General features: G+C 39.4%; 3 protein-coding genes across 7 annotated transcripts in view; 2 read left to right on the top strand and 1 right to left on the bottom strand.

Moving 5' to 3' along the window:
* Positions 1–23,788, bottom strand: part of LOC110948477 (RNA binding protein fox-1 homolog 3-like) — a 550,111-nt gene that overhangs the window by 472,596 nt on the left and 53,727 nt on the right. For all 5 annotated transcript variants that reach the window (XM_051941123.1, XM_051941117.1, XM_051941119.1 and 2 more), the window contains exon 4: positions 19,064–19,223. The gene's annotated coding sequence lies outside the window, so the exon portion shown is untranslated. The remainder of the gene's footprint in view (positions 1–19,063; positions 19,224–23,788) is intronic.
* On the top strand, positions 1,388–8,180 carry LOC110948479 (ectonucleotide pyrophosphatase/phosphodiesterase family member 7-like). The gene is made up of 6 exons (XM_022190023.2): positions 1,388–1,625; positions 2,056–2,201; positions 2,568–3,197; positions 4,587–4,812; positions 6,341–6,464; positions 6,641–8,180. Exons 1-6 carry the CDS (start codon positions 1,388–1,390, stop codon positions 6,696–6,698), a joined length of 1,422 nt encoding a protein of 473 aa, XP_022045715.2. The 3' UTR covers positions 6,699–8,180.
* Positions 8,293–15,064, top strand: cbx2 (chromobox homolog 2 (Drosophila Pc class)). Its single transcript, XM_022190024.2, has 5 exons — positions 8,293–8,412; positions 8,510–8,553; positions 10,726–10,791; positions 11,403–11,472; positions 11,551–15,064. Exons 1-5 carry the CDS (start codon positions 8,341–8,343, stop codon positions 12,898–12,900), a joined length of 1,602 nt encoding a protein of 533 aa, XP_022045716.1. The 5' UTR covers positions 8,293–8,340; the 3' UTR covers positions 12,901–15,064.

The raw sequence follows: 23,788 nt of genomic DNA, 5'->3' as shown, positions 1-23,788 counted from the left end.
ACTGATGTTCAGAGGATGCTAAATCTCATCCAGAGGATTCAACAATTTGCTTAATGTTAAATGTCTAAATTCACAGAAGCCTAGCTAAAAGATACAATAGTGTATCCTCAGCCTGAGATATGCCTTAGTTTTTGTCGCCGTCTTCTACATGCTCTGGCTCACACCGGTGAAGCTGTTTTGGCTTCCCATCTGGGGAAGTTGCACTGTAATGGTTGTGTATAGGCAGTAGGGCGTGCTAAAGGCAAAAACCTCACTTTTCTTCTTCAAGAAAATGTAAGAATCCCTGTGGAAATCCAGTGCAGGATTGGAGAGGGTCAGATAAAGTTTGCTTGCCCCACAAGTTCAGGGTGTGTGTGTTTGATAAAGTTCTCATAGCAGAGATCTGAGACTTTCACTGGTCTCAGCAGTCCAAAACACTCCTCCAAATCTTGCTGACAGTGGACGACGAGTGGATAGAGTTAATATGAGAAAGCTAATGAATATGAATGAGGTAAATGAAAGCTGATGAATGTTATCCCTTATCTCCATAAAGATTAGACTATTCCCTTGAACCTCTGCCAAGGACACACACAATAAAGAACAAATTTGAAGAGTTGGCTTGTCTAGCAATTTGATGGACGTTGATAAGGTTACATCACAACACAATGATATATGGTGTGCAGATGAGAACACCGAGTATGATCTGAACTGAAACACTGAGGAGGGCTGCGGTTCATTTTTAATAGTGTCCATCCGCACGGTCGCTGCTACAAAAAAAAAATGAAGGTAAATTTTTAAAGATCTTTTAACAATATCCTGAGGCTAATATACACATTAGAGTTATGAAATGAATATGTCTATTAGGGTCTTTTCTTCCCCAGAGACCACTGCTAGCTCACGACGAGATATATACTCTCATTCTCCTCTTCATTTTCCTGGTGTCAGATCAATCATGCACCATCCCAACCCAAGGTGAAACCCATCAAAGTGTCATTCCCCCATTGTCAGTGATTCACAGGAAACGCCGACACACAGACGGGCAGGCAGACAAACAGAAAGACAGCATCAACAACCAAGTTAGGGGGGAAACAAACAGCCATGATGCCTGGGGAGATTAATCTGCTTTACTGTCAGTCCTCAAGAGCAAAACAAATGGGGAAATTCACTGTGAACACGGCTCTCAGCCATAAAAAAAAAATCGACCCATAAACATGAGGCCACGCACACAGGAAACAGCAGAGATATAGTTGGTCTTATCAATGGTACAGATAAAGTCGGTAAACTTTGCACACAAGACGCAGGCTTAAGAAACCTCAGGTGAGATGACAAGAGGTGGCTCGTCTTCTGAATGACAGTTTTAGCTGAAGGGTAGCGTCAGTCAACATCCTGTGAAGTGCCTGTGTTCGCCATGATGTGGACAGCGAGCGTCTTTTGCATCCTCTGGGCATCGTGTATCCTCGGAGCTCCAGTAAACAAAGAAAGACAGAAGGTGCTGCTGATCTCCTTTGATGGTTTCAGGTGGGATTATGACCGCGATGTGGACACTCCAAGCCTTGACAAAATGGCCAAGGATGGAGTCAAAGCTGCGTATGTCACACCTCCTTACCTCACGATCACCAGTCCTACACACTTCACCCTCTTGACAGGTAAAGTGTTTCATTTTCTACAACAATGCTTCTACTTGGCACGGGTTCTGAATATTATGGTGGAAGAGTGGAAACCGCTTGGAGTTTACTTTGCAAGGATTGAAAAAAGCCACAGGAAAAAAAGGAATTAGTTGTAATTGAATGTCCCAGGGTCCAACAGCTTTTATAGCTGAGTAAGATGATTATGCTTGGATGACTGAGGGAAGAATTCTCTGTTCCCTTTCTTATTTTGACTCTCGAATCATCAGTGCCTACTAAAAGAAATTTAACTTCCTTGAAATTAAATTCCTCTAATCTCCGAAGTTGGTCGTAAGACCTTGTCCAAAAGCGTCATGCCACTCAGCCCGTTAAGTTGATAGAATTTTTAATGTGAATGTGTCACGCTATGAATAATGAGTGCAAGCAGACTGACAGTGATTCTTTTCTGCAGGCCGCTACATTGAGAATCACGGGGTAATCCACAACATGTGGTTCAACACAACCACCCAAGAGAAAAAGGCGTACTATCAGACTCTCTTTGTGAATGAGTGGTGGGACAATGGCACTCTGCCTATCTGGATCACAGCACAGAGACAGGTCTGTGCAGCACAATTTCCATCTTATCACTGTGAGAGACTGTTTTTCTGTTTACAGCAATAGAAACCATTTCTCTTGACAAAACACCTCTGAAGGCCTGCTGAATGATTTCAGGTAGATCATGCCGTTATATTGCAAATTATTTTGCAGGCATAGATGTTAACTGCATGCAAATGACAGCTGCAGTAAGTTTGCCTCAGAGGTTCAGCGGTAGCTTTAAGAGAAGTAATCAAAATTCAGCAACTACTGATTTGCTTTCCTTGTATTTTGACCCACTGTATGAACACATGAACCCTGTGCATGCTTGTCAACATGTGTACATGTGTCATATTTATGTTAATGTGGCCTCTTTTTCTACCCTTCCAGGGTCTAAAAGCTGGCTCTCTTCACTTTCCTGGCACAGCTTCCAGTTACCAGGGACAGGTTGCTATGGTGCGGGAATGGGAGCCACCGCTTTACAACTACAAGAATGAGACCGCTTGGCGAGAGAACATAGACAAGGTGATGGGCTGGTTCAGGGACCAGGATCTGGATTTTGTGTCCCTGTACTTTGGTGAGCCAGATGGCACAGGTCACATATACGGCCCGGACTCCCCTCAGCTCAAAGAAATGGTCAAACAAGTGGACCGAACAGTGGGCTACATTCGACACTCGACTGAACAACACGGGCTGAGCAGTCGACTGAATATCATCATCACAGCCGACCATGGCATGACCAAGGTGCAGCGTGACGGTCTGGTAGAAGAAATCACGCTGTCCAAGATCCCAGGTTTTTCGTTCCGTGACCTGTCCTTCCACCTGGTGGACTACGGCCCCTCCGGGATGCTGTTGCCAAAACCGGGCATGCTAGAGAAGGTTTACAACACTTTGAAGGGAGCTCATCCACACCTGCAAGTGTACAAGAAGGAGGATATGCCAGAGCGCCTTCACTTTGCCAAAAATGATCGCATCCTCCCCATCATTTTACTGGCTGACACTGGATATGTTATCAATGGGGTGCGTTGATGGAAATTTTGTCATTCTCACTCAAGAACTGTTTTTTGCACACATGTGTGAGACTGGAGACAATAATTCAGCTGTAGCAGTGATTAGATATATCCAATCATATGTTTGCACTGGCATCAGTGACCCGTGTTTTGGTCTGATGTGCAACAAGCTGGAAAGTTTAAAACCAAAGAGACATGTGTAGCAGCAGTTTTCTGGCCAAAGCAAGTCTTATTGATTTACCCTTTTAGGTAAATGGTTGCTTTTTGTGCCCTTGCAACATACCAAATTGGAGAGTGTAGCTTTAAGAAGCCAACATTTGGCTTTCCTGCTGTAATGGTAACTTATTAACAAAAGTCAGGCCATTTTTGTGACGTGATCTTCTTAAGTGGTTACAAGGAAATCAAATGACAACCATTTATGTACTGATAAAGATAAATAGCCAGATAAACTATCTGGACGTGGCATCAAGTTCATTCTAGAAATATCTTCATGTCTCGACTACAGAAATAATTAAATTACTGAAAATCTACTCATTGGAAATAGTGAAACTGGGCTCTTTTCAACCCGAGTTAAATTCTAATCTTAGTACATTACAATTTTAATCAAGTGCATTTGCACGTCCTCAGGATAATCCAGGCCTGGCTGATGACATGCAGTGCTCTCAAATGCTTCATGAAGCTATTCATGCCTCAAAATTCTAAATTAGCATTTTCATTTGGCTCCACACTCACTCAGTCACTCCACTATGCAGCAACTTTGCAACTGAATGTGTCAGTCAGTGCTGAGAACCGTCAAATCATAGCTCCATTTAAAGAGTAAAATTACTGAAATTCTGTATGAAAAATGTCTCCATACGTTGAATAGGAGGAAAATAATCAGTCCTGTGACTTTACTGATAAAATGCATAATCTAAAGTCTACAGGTTATGACCGACCTTGACCGTGACAGCATTACCTGACTCTTTGTTCGTTCCTTTTACGGCTTTTTCTCCTTCAGTTTGATCCAAGAGAAAGAGAAGTATGTAAAGAGTGTTACGTAATTTCTGAGATAACTCTAAATACTGATATTTATATAAAATGTTAGATATAACATTCAAGACTAAATTATCAAAGGAGTTTATGTAAGTATTAAATATTTCATGAAAAGATGGATTTAAATCATCTTTGATGTGCCTTCAGTAGCTGACAGCAGTCACAAAGACAGAAAAGGCCTTCAATCTCCAGCATAGAAACAACACTTTCACTTGGCCAATACCTCCCTCTGCTGACAGACTGGGAGCAGGCCGAGACGAGGAACCCCGTTGAGCTGTTATTAAAATGACTGCCTTGTGAAAGTTAAATTGTAATTGAATCTTACAAACTGGGTCATGCGAGTTATGTTATCCCTCTGTCCTTGCAGTATTTCCCAGTTCAGTTCAACAAGGGAGAGCACGGCTTTGACAACCAAGACATGGACATGAAGCCTTTCTTCAGGGCAGTGGGTCCAGCATTTCACAGGAACCTGGAGGTGGGGCCCTTTGAGACAGTGAACATCTACCCGTTGATGTGTCACATCCTGGGCATCACGCCGGAGGTCAATGATGGCCACCTGAATGCCACCAAACACATGCTGGTGACGAGTCGGGGTGAGTTCATATCAGACTAATGAGTCTCTCCCCGTGGCCCCAAAAGTGTGTCGCTCCAACACCTGCTCCTTCATTACTAGGCCATTCATCCATCATGTCTGACTTCACGCGTGTCCAAATCAGATGTAGGGTTACTGTAGGTTGAAACTACAAAGTGCACCTGGCATGGCTCGTGGTAAGTTTGGAAAAAGATTTTTTTTAATTAGTTCTTAAACAAATTAACGGACACTGCAAGAAATAACTACTCTTTCTCTCAACTCAGCCTAAGGCTCTCGCTGGGTCCTATTGAAGACATAAATCACTGACACAGGTCACAAATATAAAATTTAAAGTGAATTATTGGAACTACTTCCTGCAGATTAATACTCATTGCTCAAGTGAATATTTCTGCCTGCAGGATGGGGAATGTGGGACTGAGTCAGAGTAAACTTAAATGTTAATGAAGGAAAATGTCAGCGAGTGCAGCAGTGTGGCTCATTGTTGAGTTCAGTCTGATCATCTAGATGATAAAACCAGACTATAATAATCCTAAATATTGGTCAGTCAATGCAGTCTACTCCTAATCTAGTGGACGTGATTCTATTATGTTTTATTTTTAAAAATTGTTGTACTGTTCACACATTGATTGGACCTGTAACGCAATCCCCATGAATCTCAGTAGTTGTATTAGTTGTCAACACTCAAATTTTATTGAATGAAGCCTTAAGTACAGCAGCATTACATTTTGGCTGCCTAACACATTACAACTCTTTCCTTTTGGTAATTTATAACATTTTCCCCAAAATCAGCTTTCTAAACCAAGTTTACGGTTTAAATTTCAACTGCTATTCATGAGAATTTTGTTCGTACATGCAGTCAAACTTGCTACAAAAGTAGTCACGGCAAGTTACTTTAAATATAATGGAGTAAAAGCCATGCTAATAATCCTCCTAAGGAGGCAAGGAGGGGTAATAAGGTGCAGCTTACAAAGAACGCATAGCTAGACATAAAAACTTATTAAGCAATGCAAGTGAAACCTTGAACTGCTGTGTCTGAGCCATGCTGTTAAAAACTGATTGTGCAGAATGTAAAAGTTGCTGTTATTGCGCCATCAAGTGGTTGGTTGATGGAATTTAGCGCCAGAGTATTTTATTTCAATAAGTTTTGAAAAAGTACAAAAATTGCAATCAAACAAACGGAGTAAAACAACAGTGTTTCTCTACAGATTTATGATGCAGCACTGTAGAAAGCTTAGCTTTAATCATCAAAAAAACATGTTAAAAATCTGCTTTGTCATTTCACAAATGTGCATTTTCTTATTTCAGACTATTTCTTTAAAATAAATTCTAATGTATCTTATATTTGTGTAAATTAATCTTCAAATAACAAAACAGATTGTAAAAAGACCACGGTTTTCTTTATTTTCAGCTCTTATCATTTTGGTGCTGTGATTATCCTTTGGCTCCGGCTAAAATTTCATTGAGAGGTACGAAAAATTCATCTGCGTAGGAAATTCTTGAATGTGTTCTCTGTTTTTTTCTTGTTTCAGGTGAAGGTGTGAATCACCTGCCAAATGTCTTCATTGGACTGGCTGCAGTAGCTGGATTTCTAGTCATAGTTTTCATACTGACAATATCCCACAAAATATTCAAGAGCAAACGCAAGAATAAGAGGTAATGAATGAGTTATTACAAAACTTATCATTATTATTATTACGCAATTTACTGGGGCCTGAAATATTATTATTACATTATTATATTTGACTGTCAACAGCAGCAACAAAACTTTATAAAACAGCATATTATGTTTGTATTTGCATTGTCATGAATGTCTTCATTTTGTGTTCCAGATCCCCAAGTGTCAAACACCCTCCAGAAAACCAAGAAATAAACCAAACTTCCTTTTGATCAAAACATCAAAAAGAGCAGTTATTTCTTAATCCAAGATTGAGAAACAGCTGCACCTTCTGGTTGATCCTCTTTCACTTAATGTGAGGAAATGCATAAATTGAATCACACCAGGAACCGAGGAGCAGAGCTGTATGCAAATCTTTATTTTGAATTATTTGTGGAAGAATACAAATTGAGTAAAGGTTGAATAGAATACAATGTACAAAGCGGGGTGGGGGTGTTTTTGCTGAGTTTTTATTTTGTGTTTGGTTGGAAATGTCTCAGTGAACAAGGTTTATCTGTGTACTTTATGAAACACGTAATAAATAAATGAATAAATTAAACTCAAGCACTATTTTGTCTATTAATTGTGCAGCAATGCAAGTTACACTGAATAAGTGGATCTGTAAAGCCTAGTTGGTATTGTAGGTAGTTGTAGGTTAATAACTGTACATTTCAAAAATATTTATGCACTAAATCACAAACAAATTAAACAGAAGACATCCTTTTAGAAGCATACAGGGTAATAGAGTAATAAAATTAGCATAAAAATTCAACAATCTGTATTTTGTAATCAGATTTTATAAGAAAGTATTTAATTTTACACAAGTCTGTATTTCTAATTTTATTTACAATAACATGAGACTACGGTGGCCGCCAAGTGACATCTTTCAGCGGCCACATTCTCAGTTGCCGCCTCTCTCGCGGAAAAGTGTCAAGTTACAAACGGAGGCACTAAACTTCTGACTTTGACTTTCAAAATAAAATGGTTCGTTCGTGATGGGAGTCACTCCACACTATTTGTTCATTTTTTTGGCCCTTTCTGTTAGAATAAAAAATGTACATAATTAAAAATGCTGCCAGTACCATGTTTCACCAAGTAATGTCAGTATTTCTAATGCTTGTTATGCTGTAACCTCTGATTTCATTTTTATTTTTCTGCCCTTAAATCAATGTGTTCCGTGGTGTGAATACTACAAGACCACATTTTGAGCCATCTATGGACAATTTCCAAAAAATTAAAGAGAAATCCACTTTGAAACACTATTCTACTTGTGTTAGTCTATCTCACAATATTTTTTGCTTTTATGACACCACTAAAACTTCCATGCAAGTGATTTTTCTTCCATTTTTGTGATCCAGTATTTCACATTAAAATATTCTACTTGTTTAGTTTTGCAATATTGTGACATGCAACTACATATAGTTCAGAAAACATTAGTTGATCACCATCAGCATTATAAATGTAACTGTTAATCTGTTCAAAGATGTGGCTTAATGTTTTTTTTCATATCTCAACTCAGTCAAAGCCAGACAATATTTAAGGTACCTGTCCAGTATTGCAGATTGTGAGTCAATTACATTCTGAGAAATAACAGTGACCGTTCCAAATTTCAATGTGAAAAACATGCAGCTTCTTTACATTACATCTAGAGAAGCATTTGATATGTCAAGCTAAAATTTCAAAGATGTCATTAAAATATATATTGTTCATGATTTCAAGTAAATCAGAGATGATCCGGCAGAAGGCCCATGATGACTTGAGAGGGATCGTACCTTATTTTGAAGTCCTCGCTGGGGGTTTCCGGTCCTGTCGCTGCGCAGCTTGACGCAGTTGTGGTCTTTTGATAAAGGATTCTTATTCGGGGTGAAGGCAGACATGGAGGAGCTAAGCGCCGTGGGAGAGCAGGTTTTTGATGCGGAATGCATTTTAAACAAACGCCTGAGAAAGGTCAGAGCTGTGAAAATAGTCTTGATCCGTGTTTTTTGGTTTTTGTCCTTCTGGTTGGCCGCCTATAAACCCTCTCCCTGTTCTGGTTTTCTTTCAGGGAAAGTTGGAGTTTTTGGTGAAGTGGAGGGGATGGTCATCCAAGTAAGTACAAGTGGTGCTGCTCAGCCCGAAACAATGAAAACAACAACAACGTGTCGCTTGTTGCTCTTTTTAGCCAAACTGTTTCTTACACTGGTAGTAAATTTTAGCGAAAAGCACCGAAACAAAGCTAGTACAACTGCTGGATTTCGCTTCTGTGGGCGGTTTGTTCGAATCTAGCTCACAAATTGAGCCTTTAGCTTCCTTTTGTTCATAACAACTGAAATTTTGGAAGTTAGCAGAAAGCTAAAGAAAAATACTTCTTAAGCTACATCCGCTTCATGTGCGTTTAATATTGTAAGATTTTTAAAGAATGTTACAGTTTGATTAATTTTATTCTTTTTTTTGACAAGTTTTGCGTGAACTTTGTTAAATAATGAAACCAAATTTGCTCTAAATTACCGATTTTGGCTTTACAATTATGCTATATGCTTTTATAGTCCTATATACGTTAAAACATCTGCTGTTTTTGGGGTGTGTTTTTTTTCTTGATGCTTCTATGGTTCCACTACGCCTTCATTTCTTGTCACTTGCCCTTTCTGTTCACTTCACATTGTTGCTGTAATCCACCATCAATGAACACCGTTGCCTGCCAGCTCCATGGTTTTCTGTTAGACCCACATCCTTTGTGTGTGTGTGTGTGTGTGTGTGTGTGTGTGTGTGTGTGTGTGTGTGTGTGTGTGTGTGTGTGTGCGTGCGTGCGTGTGCGGGTGGGTGGGGGTTGCTTATTTCACTGCTGATCAGAGTAGGCCATTCAAACAACTAGTGATGAGGAAAGGTCATTATCCATGCATGCAGCTCAGATCACTCCAAGTAAGACAAGAGAAGCAAAGCAGCCTGTTTGCAGTTTGTTTCTGCAGCTCGGCAAGTTTTCATTCTCCTACTTTTGCACCAATGATCAAATCATTCGACGCCTTCAATGCAGCTCTTCATTCACTCACAGGAGGGAAGCAGACCAACAGAGGTTTTGATTTTCAGATGGAGAAAAAGTCGCAAAGACGAAGTAACCGCAATGAAATGACACTGGATCTTCCTATCATGTGGAGTCAGTACAGTCAAAGTTATTTCTCCACAAACTTTTCATGAGTGTCAGGACATTTTCAGCCTAATAAATGTTCTTCCTTTTTTTTAAAAAACAAACAAAACAAAACAAACAAACATGAGCAGTCACTAAGTTTTTCTCGCCTTGTGGAAACAGATAACTGAGTCTGATGTGGTAGCTATGGGAGATTGATTATTAAGTTTGTCAACAGTTTGTCTTTGGTTGATTCCCCACATATCTCTGTAAAATCCCTGGAAAATTTACTTTATAGAGTGTAAGATATTGTCCACATGAACCTTAATTAACATTTGTCAAGGATATGATATATATTGAAAAGCATGCCAAGGTGTTTGTAGCCATTTAAGTCATTTGTTGATTGAGCTTTCTAAACCCAGAAACCTATGGGCGCGTTTGAGAGGTGTTAATCAAATTGTTTATTATAGAAAGAATTTGTGAACTACTTATCTGTGACATGCCTTTCTTTTGGAAAACTTCACCAAAACTAGGCCTAAACTTGTGACATTTCGACAAAAATCACGTGTCTCACTCAAAAAGTCGCCAAAACAAACATTTTGTTCTAACCAGATTCTGTAAAAATAAAATAAAATTCTGCACTAATGTACACAATTCTGAAGCCATGAGTGACACACAAAAAGTTCAGGAATTATTTGGCTGAAATGCAGGCTGTGTTAACACAGAGTAGATAAGAGACAAGTATTGGTGCAATTTCAAAATAGAAGTAGTAAATTATCTATAGTAGTATGTAGAGTCACCATTTGATCTAGTTATTATACATTTTAGCTTCACTCTGTTTATTTCTGTTCAGTACTAGATTGTAGGTCTCACCTTGTTTTGAGCTAACATGAATAGTATATTCAGTACAGTGTTTCTCAGCCAATCTTTTAATAGTTTGACTCAGGTAACACACAGGTTGCCTTTGCTAAGATCGTGACTGCTGGAACAACAGAGTCCTCTATTCCTGAATGAACGACTCTGGTGAAAGGTCATTTTGTAAAATCTGGGGTTACTGCTGAGGCTGGAGGGTATATTTAATCTCTCTGGGCCATGTTGCTTATTCTTGATTTTGATGAATACTGTGATGTGTTAACGTTCCTCGTTTTAATTTCTTTCAGACACAACAGCTGGGAGCCCCAAGAAAACATCCTTGACCCCAGACTGTTGGCTGCATTCAACAAGAAGTGAGTCTGTCTTTTCATTTTCAAATCCGCCACATAAACTTCAAACACACAGTGAGCTTAGTTTTGTCTGAATAGTAATTTTCCCAGCATTTCAAGACTGGTTATTTTTTTAATCATGTTATTGTTTTTTTTCCAAATCATGAGACCTAATTGAAACTCTTTCGATGTAACTGAAATCCTACTAATATTTTAAATTTTCATAGTGATATAAAATATACCGCAGTTTATCATATAGCTCATCCGCTGTGTTTTAACCATGTTGAACATAGAAAAACATGCTTAATAGTAAAATAAAAAAGCTTAATGTGAAAAATGAGGCGATATGGATGCACAAGTAATTAAATCTTAATCACAATTTTAGCATGGAGTTGCTGTGTTGTAGTATCTGAACTAGAGGCTTTTCTGCAGCCTGCATGTGAGGCGTTAAAGAAACATCTGTAAATTGTAGTGCCCACTGATTTGATACGTCTCATTTGTATTTTGCCACTAGAAGATGCTTTCACATGAACAACAACATGGACATAAAACAGTGCCCACGATGAAAACATTTTGTTTCTAAAAATCAATGAATTATTAAGATAAGTAATATTAAGTACATTTTTTCATGATAGAGAGCACGAAAAGGAGCTTCTGATGCTTAAAAGAGGAAAAAGGCCAAGAGGACGACCTCGGAAAATCCTTGTGAGTACAGGGCAAAGCTGAACACAACTTTTTTTGGACTTTGTTCAAAGTATCTAATATTTGTTCTTAAAAATTTAGGAAAATGTGCCTGAAGCTCCAAAGTCAAGCAGCTCTTCATCTGGCTCCTCATCATCGTCCTCCGATTCCTCATCCTCATGCTCATCCTCTTCATCCTCATCAGACGACGAAGATGACAGCAGCCACGTCAAACAGGTGAACCCAAGTGTCAGAACAAGAGACCTGCATCCTGTCCCTCAGAAGAAGGCCCAGATCGTCATGGCCAAACAGGAGCCCCCAAAGAAACGGAGCAGGAAACCTCTCTCCCCTGAAATGAAGGAATTTCCACAGAACAAGGGCCCTCGCAAAGTCCTGAAGACAACCAAAGATGAAGATCTTCCAGGAGCAATCAAAAAGCCTGTTCACCCAGCAAGCTTCACCTTCATGGGTTTCCATCGGGGCTCGGCCAGGGAAGCAGTCGGTGGTCAGAACAGGAGCCCTCTGGCTCAGGGTGGGGCTGTGAAAAACTCCACGAGCTCCGTGGGATCTGGCAGGTCGTCAGTCCAACCTGCCTCCCTCTCCATGAACAAATCCAACCAGAGCAAAAATGTCACTGAGGGTAAACTTTCCATATCCAGTATAAGCAGTGGGACAAGTCTGGATTTGAAAGCAGCTGCTAGCAAATCAAAAGGCGTAGCAGCGTTGAATTTGAATACATCAAAACACCCCATTCAAGGGACCACTCAGCATACACTGAGCTCCCCCAATGGACAAAAGAAACCCCAGGCCCCTGGGTCGACAGTGCAGCGGATACCCAATACTAAACCTTCTTTGCAGTCGAAAAATGCCTCTTCCAATCAAGGTCCTGGTCTGCAGCCCCTCAACCTCCAGAACAAAGGGGCGCAAAGCAATGATGCTCCTGGAAATGGTACTACACCAACAACAGGCCCAAGAAATGCAACAAACCCAGCAAGGAAAACTACAGTGACACAAAGTCAGGAGTGTAATCCTCCTAAGAGCCCAGTGACCCCTGGAAGACCGCCGGCCAGAAAAACACAGCCTGGAGCAGACAAGGTCAGAGAGGTGAATGAAATCCAGACCTCCAGAGTGCAAGGCAGGCTGGAGAAGAGCAGTGTGCATAAATCCTCAACAGAAGTCCAGGGCCAGCACGAGAGATCAGCCTCCAAAGATGGCAAGAAGGCCAAAATGAACGACATGAGCACAGGAGAGGAGGAGAGCAGCTCGGACTCCGACCAGGATTCTTCGTATGCCGGACAGGGTCACTCTGTTGGGGTCCAAAACCAGGACTGGAAGCCGACACGTAGTCTGATTGAACATGTGTTTGTAACAGATGTCACTGCTAATCTGGTTACCGTCACAGTCAAGGAGTCGCCAACCAGTGTAGGCTTCTTCAGCATTCGCAACTACTGACCGGACAAATAGAGCAGGGTTCTCAACGAACTAGATGAACATTTGGCTGGAGAATCACATCAGGGAAGGAATTTATTTTTCATCTTCTTTTAGTCAAGACCAATTTTAAACACATGAAAGTACTGAAAGTCAGTTATTGATTGTAATTATTTATTTGCTCATGTCGAAAAACTGCATTTTGGTTTGGCCCGATAATCTCAAAGATACAAGTATTGTTCCAAAACTGCATTGTTACTGGAAAAAAATAACTTATTCAGCATATTCTTCTTTTAAACATTAAGTTTAAACTCCAGTGATTATGTATCTGTGAGAAATATTTGCATTTATATATTCATATTGATCTCTGTTAATGAGGGTATCTGCTTTGTTTTTATACAGCATTGCAGATAGAAGGAATGTCTTAATGAAGAAATTATGAAAGGTAGGCGTGAGCAGGAGGGCTAGTTTCTTTTATAGATAGCAGACATTTAGTGTATGATAATCTGTGGATGTTGTGAATCCTAATAGCTACCATAAGCCAATTTTAAACTCTGTAGTATTGAGTCAATAGTGTGGTTTATTTTTTGTAAGGTTTCATAAATTAGCTACCTCTGTTTTTTCAGCATGTGCTGCATATGTATATTCATTTCTTATGGGTTAGGAAAACCTTTCCCTCCAGGGTATACTATCGTTGTGTCAAATTGCTTTTATATAAATGTATTGGACTTTCATGCTGCGTAAACTTGTGTTAGTAGCAGCAACCAACTCAAGCTGCAGACAACAGCTTCATTTCTGTGTACTGAAAAAGCTCATCAGGAGTGTCTCCAAGCTCCACGCAGTGTTGAACCGTGCGCACCATTATCGCCTGAAAAAGAAGATTCATTCCACAGTGCAGCCACTTTATCAGCGCAGTTTTCCAAACGGGCTGAAGCATGCAGGGAGTTAGATACAGTATCTCTGTTCCCCCTCGATGCTCAGATAAAACTCGGCCCTGGCTGAGGTTTGCTGTTCCGCTTTTGCATCAGTACTGTCCTTCAAGGAGATATTCACCAGCAACTTTCTCAGACTTGTAATTAATACAGACAAAAACCAGAAAATGAGTGTGAACATAGCAGGAAGATTAAGAACACGACACCTGGTGTGTCACACCCTCCCATGGGTCTTTAGCTGCTTTGAAACCACAATGGGAAAGGTTGGGTGTGGATGAAGCTCAACAATAAATGGCTCAGTATTGTTTGACTACGAAACATCAGATATCATCATGTCCATGCTAGTTTTTTCCATAACCGACATCCCTTTTTTTTTTGCTAGTATTGTGTTTTTTGGGGGTTTTTTGTTACTTGCAGCTGTGGACATCTCATTTCACCCCGCATGCATGGGTTCAGGAGCTGCAGGCTTGGCCTCCCAGACAAAAAGAAAAAAGGTCTTTATCTGATGTAACGGAAAAGAAACCGCAACAATGTGCGCTACTTTCTGCTCCCTTGAGAGGAGTTCAGCAACAAAGCACTTCGACTGAACTCTTCTGTCTAATCCTGCTCTGCAGACTGTGCCTTTCTTTCTCTCAAAGACTAAACACAAAGGCATTACCCCAAAGATAGGTAGAATTTCAGGTTGTTCAATAAAGGAGTATCCCTAGAGCATAGCATGGAGACTATACCTTTTTTTTTTATTTCCTTGTCTGGATTGTTTTGAAACGGAGGGGGGAAAGCCCGGCTGGAAGACTTAACACAAATGTATGGAACAGACAAATATTGGATGCCTTATTGAAACCATAAGAGTGGTTTAGGTCCAAGTTATAGAAGTAGTTTCCATCCAGGAATTCATATTACATGTGTTACTGGTAGGTATAGCTTCAACATACTGTACATTTCTCTCAGAGTCAAGGAAATCCACCAGACAATAGGTTAAAGATTAGTCTAGGGTTAATCAAGATGTCTTTTACCACTATTATGTGATAGGCTATGGGGTAATGCAAGATGTTTGTGATTTTTTGTACATGCTTTTTTTTATTTGATGAAAAGAAAGAACCTGGCATCTTCTTTTTAGGTCTACTAACCATCTCAGTGAAACATTTTCCTTTTTACAAACTATTTATTTCAAATTTAAAGCCTTTCAAGAATAGGACTGTGACATCAATCTTTGTATCGTGCCACTTGTCAAATTGACTAATAAATGGTACAACTCATATTTGTCTTTTTTTAACCAAACACATAAGACACATAGGGTCATACTGTTTCTATTATTGTAGGATTAAATACCGAATGTATTTGGTTTCTGAAGTGCTTGTCAGACAAAACAACCATGCTAAAGACATAACAATAGGCTCATCATTATTGATGTTTTTTTGCAATTTTCAGACATTTACACAGTTAAATAAACAGACTAATACTAAATAAATGATAGTTATCCCAACTTTCATCATGTTATAAAATTGTGCAAGATGTTCCAAGAAAAATGTACTATTAAATGATTAATGATGGCCGTCGGAAATCAACATTTCCAAGATGTCAAGAATGGATTTGATCTTTCTTCCAGTCTAAATCAGTGTAGTTTGAGTCTTGACTAGCACCACTGCTAAATGTTTCACTAACATCCTGCCTACTCATTAAGAAGCAAACAAGCTCCTAGAAATTGGGTCAATAACACGTTCCAAGTCTTTTCTCTACTCCAAGACTCCATTGCAACCAATGAGTACATATACTGTCAGAACCACTAGATGGTGCTGTTGTACTTGAAGGTAAAGATATCTGAGAGTGCATCCGTTTCTTAATTAGCTATAATTATATAATGTGTTTATGGCTGTGTTTAGATCCTTATAACTTAAATCAGTGACTTGTATCATGTACCATTCATATACAATTTAAAAAGTGTTCCTAATGCTTGTCTAAACAAATTTTCCTGAAAAATAAGAGCAACAGCAATAGTAATATCTTGTCCTTAACTGAAAAACAACACGAAACCTATAAACTGCTTCTTCTTTTTTTTCAATTACAGCTTGTGCTTTACTTGTCTACAACCACAGTTTCTAATTTCACATGCTTGCCAAGAGAAATGTAGATGTCCTCGGTTTCCACTGCAATCTCATCTGATGTTCTGGATAACACTGGAAACCTGTACATGTGCCTGACAAGCCAACGCTTTCACTTTATGGCCTGTGATTAAATTTCAGCCACTCATTTCCATGCAACTACAGGTATTAAGTGTGTGTATGGCTTGGCTGTGCAATACCTTCTGTCTCCAACCCACAAGAACAGCAAAGTTGTGGACTGAAAGCAACCGCAGAATAATTCTGCTTTTGATTCAGCACTTAGTCGTTGAAGACAAATAATCTTTCAGTCCCAGAAAAACAGTTATTTTACAGGACCGAGGATAGCACAGTTAGTCTGACGATTTCGCCAATATTCCATCATTCCTCAGCTGCAGACAGTAGAGATAGTGAGTTTGTTCTATTAATTCTTAGCAGCTTTTATCGCACACATTTGAAAAGCTTTGAGCATGACCTGTAATGAGTATGGATGAGTAAAATGATATATAGTTATATTCTCTGTGCTGAAGTGATCATCTGTATACTTAAATGACAGAAATAAGTCAATTAACTCTTAGAAGAGACAAGAGCAGGAGAGAAATTGCTTGCTCCAGCTTATACTGACTAATACAAACATTTGCACATTTTTCAAAAGTTAAGGGTGTCACAATATACTGGTATTGATGATACTTGTGATAATTTTAAGATGCTTAATATAATATCATGTGAATAATACAGATATGACAATATCACAAAAACTCTAGTCCAGTGACTATCTGGTTGAGATAGTTGGTGGTGGTACTGTACTGAAACACTGGCTACCAGCTGCAATATAATAAGTAGAAAACGCAGTAACTGTGACTACTACTGCCATGTAAAATTATGTCGGAGGAGATGACAGACACAAGACTACAGACTGTGTGAAGAGGATGAACGCAGCGTCAAAGTATAAAATGTGAAGCCAAGTGACATAAACCTACAGTCTTTCTAACAGCCAGTAGGGGGGGGACTCATCTGGTTGCAATCCCATGTCCTACTGTATAGAAGTTCATGAGAAAATGCACCAATTTCACCCTCGATCTGGTACCTCAGTAAACATTTTCCAAATGAGTTTATGGTCTCAATTGCTAGTTTAAAGAGTTTTAGAATGCAGCATGATGCTCACTTTCTAAATAATAGTCCAATTTGGAGTAAAATAGATGATATAGCAGGGTATGTTTTGGACAGGGCTAGTTTTTGATTGAAAAGTTGCTAACGTTTACAGTCAAATCTGCCACTTGCTATATCTGGTTACTAAAGACTAAGATGGTGATGCCCAAGTGCCAAACTCAAGGCATGAAAACAGTAGATTTTTTTTACATTTTTATTGTCTATTGATATGATGTCAATATCACATACGACACATGATAAACGTGTGGTGAAATCTGATCAGCCCTATCTCATATCATTATATGCTGACTTTGCTGTTCAGGCAAACACTGAATAAATTAATAAAAATTATCCATATTGTAAACTACATAAATAAAACGTGATAATAGTGAGAAAATAATTGTGAATGATGTCCCTACATGGCACATTTGATGAGTGTATAGCACAAAGCTCAGTTCTATCAAGGTTAACTTCAGCTTAAAGTATCCTTTGTAGTGAGTTGAGATGGAGCCATTGTTAGGTGGTTAAGACTGCAAGAATGCATACTGTTTTATAAGCTCACCATATTTTTTGTACGTACAAACTGAATGTAGTGGATTAACAAGTACAACATTTTCAACTGAAAAGTGCTGTGGTCTAAGTGTTAAGTAGCATAAAATGGGATTATCTCCAAAATTGTGCAGACGTACAGTATGCAAGTAAATATGTGGTAAAATGTGTTGCATGCAAAGTGGTGTAGGGAGCTCATTTTAAAGCTTTGTTATTGTTCTGCTGAAGAGACTAAATGAACAGGAAAGTCTGCAGCACCTTTCAACACACAGACGCCCCTCTCCCTCTTTCACCACCCCTGTATTTACACACTCTTAAAAACACTGTCACACAGGCTGACTAACTGACAGAAGTTATCATTACACAAAGCGCTCTATTCCATAATTTATAGAGATCCCCGTCCCAGTCATGTGGAATTCTCCCAAAATAAATTCAAGTAAACACTTATGCGACAAAGAGGCACTCACAGTGGCCTGGTATGCATAAACAGTATGAACAGTGTGACAGTGTAATCCCAACCCCGCACCCCCCCAACCCAATACACACACACACACACACACACACACACACATATATACCCGACAGCCCAACCCAGTGCTGACTTCAGGCAGGGTTTGGAAATGAGCCTAAACCCCCACCTCACCCCCAGCGCCGATGCACCAACTCCAATCCCCAACACCACCCCCCTACCCCACACCTGACTCCTGGCAAAATAAGCCAGACTCTAATCCATCTTCCATCACAATAACACACACCCCAAACCATGTTGTTTTGAAGAGTGTTCAGCAAGTTCATCTCTGGGGATGTTTTTGTTTTTTTCCCCCCATTGTTTTAGCAACACAAGATGCTGTAAATCAATCGGCCCTTTCCTTTCCTCTGGTTTAAAAGCTAGAAATAAGATTTTTCTGTAATGCGCTGTTAAAAATACACAACTGATACAGTGGATGCAACACAAGACAAGTATGGGAACTCATTTACTTACCTTTTTTATTTGGAGAAAAGATTTTACTTAAGTTAAAAGCATTGGTTCTAAACTCTTCATAGTGCTTGATGAATGCATACCAGATTAAAGGTAAGAATGTATCCACTATTTTATTTTCTGCTGAATGTTTTGGAATATGGGGAATCACAGTCAAATACTGGTATTGATATTTCATTCTTTGTTTGTATTTGTGTTTGGACTCCTCTCTCTACCTTGAGGATTGTAACCAAATGGAGCTTGCTGAGTTTAAAACGCCCGGGATGGCTGCTATTCGATTTCAAAGGGAATGTTTAGAAACCTGATCCGACCCTCCAGCGAGCATACCTACACCCACGTCTCCCTCACCCCTCATTCTAAATCACTCCACTGGAGCAGTGTAAACAAACTTCAGTTTGCTCTCTGATATTGAGAGGTTAAGACAAGCGGCAATCCTCCACTATGACAACACGGCCTCAGACAGACGATGTCATCTGTCTTACCTCACTCTCCATCCATCACCATGCCGGAGTCGACATGTCTGACAGTCCTACTCTCGCTTTTCTCGTTGGCACAGGCCTCCACATCTGTCACATTTTCCTCCCAGCTTACTTTTATTACACCAGATGAACTCCGCCTCCTTCCCTCCGAATTCACGGACACCTGAAGGGCAAGCAGGCAGAGAGAAGTCCTATTGATTAGTCATGGTATCTGATGTCATACTGGCTCCATAAACACTTTTTTCAATTGCCACTCGGCTACCTGTAAAAACGTGAGAAAGGAATGTGGGGGCCATGTTGCACAAAAAGAATTCCTTTGAAACTTTCACTGTGATACTTAAATGTGTCTAACTACCAGTGCAAACCTAATAAATTAATTTAGGTGCTGATTGATTGTCAGAGAAAAGTACGTTGTGTCAACATTAAAAGGAAAAACACCACCAAGATTTCTATGTATTTCTATGTATGTATGTATGTCATCAAGTTGAAAAAGTTTTTGGTCCATGAAGAAAATAAATAGTCAGTTTAGTCCTGCTAGAATGATAAGATGTTCTGGGACATTGGGAACGTCACTGTTTTTCTAACATACGCATAAAGTAGCAACAAGGTGTTGTATTGTGTACATGGCAACATGCATAACATGAGCAGAGCTGCATTACATAGGGGGATTTATAAAGATAAAGGACCTAAAACTGAACCTTGAAGCACACCCAGTGATATGTCATACTCCGTAGACAAGTTTACTCTGCTGTTAGAACTTGAAGAATGTTTTTGGGATTAAAAGTATCACTGATTATCACGCAGAACAAGAGAAGGGATAAGGTGAAGACTTAAAGAATCCTGAGCAGAAATTTATGGAAGAACTTTGTAACTCCAAAGATGAAACATGTTCCACCACTCCTGAAAAAGGTAATCTAGGCTAGAAAATGGAAAACATTTAGCTAGTCATCTTGTTGCACTAATCAAAGAAACTATGGGGAAAAATGTTTTTTTAAACTTTATTTAGAGCAAAGCCACCAAATTTCATGGGGTTTTCTTTTCACATTTGACTGGTGATTTTATATATGCAATTTTTATGTCTTAGTGACCACTTATTAAAATTTAGGCTATCTCACCATTCATTTCAGTAGGAACCCTGGTCTCATCAGCCTGAAATAGCCCGGGGGCGTTACAAAGACGGCTGCCAACCAATGAGACGATCCTATAAGGACTAAATTAATAAAATCTTCTGAAGGGAGCATCTGAAACATCTGACTAAAACTGGATAGCATCATTTTCTGTTTAGAGGTTGAGTTGAAATCCGAAAATCTACAATGTCTACTAACTAGAAACATTAGACACAAATGACAGCAGAAATTGTGTTTACATTTGGTGACCATACAGAAGGTTTAAACAAATCCTTTAATATCACACAATTATCAATTTTATTGTTTGTTTTATACAGATTTATAAAGACTGATTATGCAGCGCTCACTTGGGACATAAATTAAGCTACCAGTCGAAAGCTTTGACACACCGTCTCATTTAATGATTTTTCTTTATTTTCATGACTATTTACATTGTAGATTTTCACCAAAGGCATCAAATCTATGAATGAACACATATGGATTTATGCAGTAATAAAAGTGTGGAATAAAATCACACTCTTGGCATTCTCACGATGAGCTTCATGAGGTAGTCATCTGAAATGGTTGTTCAACAGTCTTAAAGGAGTTCCGAGAGTGCTGAGCACTTGTTGGCCCTTTTTTCCTTCACTCTGTGGTCCATTTCATCCCAAACCATCTCGATTGGGTTTAGGTCAGGTGACGGTGGAGGCCAGGTCATCTGATGCAGCACTCCATCACTCTCCTCCTTGGTCAGGTAGCTCTTACATAATCTGGAGGTGTGTTTGAAGTCATTGTTCTGTTGAAAAATAAATGATGGTCCAACTAAATGCAAACCGGATGGGATGGCATGTGGTAGCCATGCTGGTTCAGTGTGCCTTAAATTTTGAATAAATCCCCAACAATGTCATTAGCAAAGCACTCCTACACCATCGCACTTCCTCCTCCATGCTTCACGGTGGGAACCATGCATGTAGAGAACATCCGTTCACTTTTTTTGCGTTGCACAAAGACACATCAGGTGGAACCAAAGATCTCAAATTTGGACTCAGACCAAAGCACAGATTTCTACTGGTCTAATGTCCATTCCTTGTGTTTCTTGGCCCAAATAAATGTCTTCTTGTTGCTTTTCCTTAGAAGTGGTTTCTTAGCAGCTATTTGACCATAAAGGAATGATTGGTGCAGTCTCCTCTGAACAGCTGATGTGTAGATGTGTCTGCCACTAGAACTCTGTGTGGCATTTATCTGGGCTGTAATCTGAGGTAACCCTTTAAGCTTCAGTGTACCGCCGGCGGTACACCTACTAATTTGCATAGGAATTTCAAGAATGTCCGACGGGTGCAAACGCGATTATACAAACACTATACACCGATGGAAAGCTTAGATTCTCATGAATCTGCCGGTATAAACCACTTTCAGATGCGATTACCACAGCGGGTGAGAAAAACACATTTGTCCGACAAAAACAAATATTCATCCATCCGTTCTCTATACACGGCTTCAAAGCACACAGCGCGACTCACATTTCCGGGTTTATTATTACACACAAAAAAAAAGATTCCACAAAAAACGGCCATAATCCAACCTTTTACATCAGATGACACAAGCCAGTAAACTATTTTGTCCAAAACATGTCCTGAAGTCGGTATAAAATCCCCGAATCGGTCGTTTTCAAGGAAATGCACCTCCCGATGCGCGTCCAATATTCCCCGTATTTTTCGTAATTTTTTTTATTTAAAAATAGAATATTAGCGATTTTTTGTACTGAAAACGGCTGGAATTGACTGAAGCTTAAAGGGCTTACAATATCTGAGGCTGTTGACTTGAATGAATTTATCCTCAGCAGCAGTGGTGACTCTTGGTCTTCCTTTCCTGGGGCAGACCTCCTGTGAGCCAGTTTCGTCATAGCGCTTGATGGTTTTTGCAAGTGCACTTTTCCAGACAGACTGACCATCAGTTCTTAAAGTAATGATGGACTGTCGTTTCTCTTTACTTAGCGGATTGGTTCTTGCCATTGGTTCTAACAGTTGTCAAATAGGGCTGTCAACTGTGAACCAACCTGAGTTCTGCACAACACAACTGATGGTCCCAACCCCGTTACGGAGGCAAGAAATTCCACAAAGTAACCTTGACAAGGCACACCTGTGAGGTGAAAACCATCTCTTCACCTCATGAAGCTCATCGAGAGAATGCTATTTTGAAGAATCAAAAATATAAAACATGTTTTGACCTAACATTTTTTTGTTTACTACATAATTTCATATGTGTTCATTCATAGTTTTGATGTTTCAGTGAGAATCTACAATGGAAATTGTCATATAAATAAAGACAAACCATTAAATAAGAAGGTGTGTCCAAACTTTTGACTGGTAGTGTATGTCTTCTGTGATTTTAACTATATGAGCCAATACAGTTCATTATTATAAGCCACAGTAGCCATATGACTAGGAATTACAATGCTGGTCAAACCACCACTTTGGTCCAAAATAAAATGTCAAATACTAGATGAAGTGTTTGCATTAGCAATGGGTGTTAGGATATACCAGTAATATTGATACTGTGAGCCACGAATACCTATCTGGTTGGTATCTCCAACATAGGAACAACATATAGTTCAGTAATGCTTACAGACCATTTCTTCACCTCCCTATAACTTAAAAATGAGACAAAACACATAATAAACAGAAGGTAAAGATGAATTTGACTGATTATTTCCCCCAAACCTATAACTATTGCGATACTACTGATATTCTTTTCACCACATGATCCTGTAATTAAAAACTAGATATTGTGGCATCCCAAGTTCAGATGTCGACACATTAAACTAACTATTAAGATGAAGAACATGCTAAACATTGTAGCGGCTAAAAATTGCCATTTTTTTCAGTGTGAACTTCAGCAGTGTTATTAAATTATATCAACGATGATAATTATTTGGGGATAACACAATGTGGTAAAGCACTATTATAAAACAGCACTGAGAATAACATAGTCAAATAAAAGGCAAGACGGATGGAAATATGAATAAGAGTCTGCGGAGTTATTGTACAAAAGCCTTTTTTGACATGAAACCCTGCTTCTCTCCCATAGGGTAGTTTCTTTTAACACCCACAGGGCAGGCATAAGGAGGAATCTCCTTCTGCTGTGAAACTGAGTTAACAAAGTCAAACTGTATCTACTAGACATAAGATGCCAGCGGGAAGGTTGCCCTTCTGATCTTTGTATGTTCTGCTCTGGGGAAGACAACTACTTTCCTTACCACCATCAAAGGCTCCACTCCTTAACGCTCAGCCTCATATCCTAATCTGATTGCAGAGGGGAGAAAATATTGACTATTCCAAAGGACAAAACAGTGTAAATGTTTGAAACCATGACTATGATACACCACAGTGGAACAGAGGAAATGGCACTCAAATATTGACAATTTAACCAAATCATTTAGAAATTCCAACCTTAATTGTTGCTTCCTTAGATAACTGGTTACGTTTTAAGAGTTGCATGTCAACTTTTTTTTTTTTTTTTAAAAAGGGGTGGGGGGACATATTTATACAGATCTGCCCAAGCTGTAACTTTCAAAAAAGCTGTATTACTTTTCCCCCCAATCCGAGGTCCTTTGGATAACCCA

Source organism: Acanthochromis polyacanthus, chromosome 21 (assembly GCF_021347895.1).
Source record: "Acanthochromis polyacanthus isolate Apoly-LR-REF ecotype Palm Island chromosome 21, KAUST_Apoly_ChrSc, whole genome shotgun sequence".
NCBI classification, from domain to species: domain Eukaryota; kingdom Metazoa; phylum Chordata; class Actinopteri; family Pomacentridae; genus Acanthochromis; species Acanthochromis polyacanthus.
The sequence above is the reverse complement of the archived record's forward strand: the minus strand, read 5'-3'. Positions and strand labels throughout refer to the sequence as shown.

What these genes read in the sequence shown, in the direction of transcription:
- LOC110948479 (XM_022190023.2), top strand. Translation starts at nt 1,388, where the DNA reads ATGATGTGGACAGCGAGCGTCTTTTGCATCCTCTGGGCATCGTGTATC. An exon ending in ACACTTCACCCTCTTGACAG is followed by an intron (nt 1,626 to 2,055) that starts GTAAAGTGTTTC and finishes TCTTTTCTGCAG; the next exon opens with GCCGCTACATTGAGAATCAC. An exon ending in CTGGATATGTTATCAATGGG is followed by an intron (nt 3,198 to 4,586) that starts GTGCGTTGATGG and finishes CTGTCCTTGCAG; the next exon opens with TATTTCCCAGTTCAGTTCAA.
- cbx2 (XM_022190024.2), top strand. Translation starts at nt 8,341, where the DNA reads ATGGAGGAGCTAAGCGCCGTGGGAGAGCAGGTTTTTGATGCGGAATGC. An exon ending in TAAACAAACGCCTGAGAAAG is followed by an intron (nt 8,413 to 8,509) that starts GTCAGAGCTGTG and finishes GTTTTCTTTCAG; the next exon opens with GGAAAGTTGGAGTTTTTGGT. An exon ending in TTGGCTGCATTCAACAAGAA is followed by an intron (nt 10,792 to 11,402) that starts GTGAGTCTGTCT and finishes TTTTCATGATAG; the next exon opens with AGAGCACGAAAAGGAGCTTC.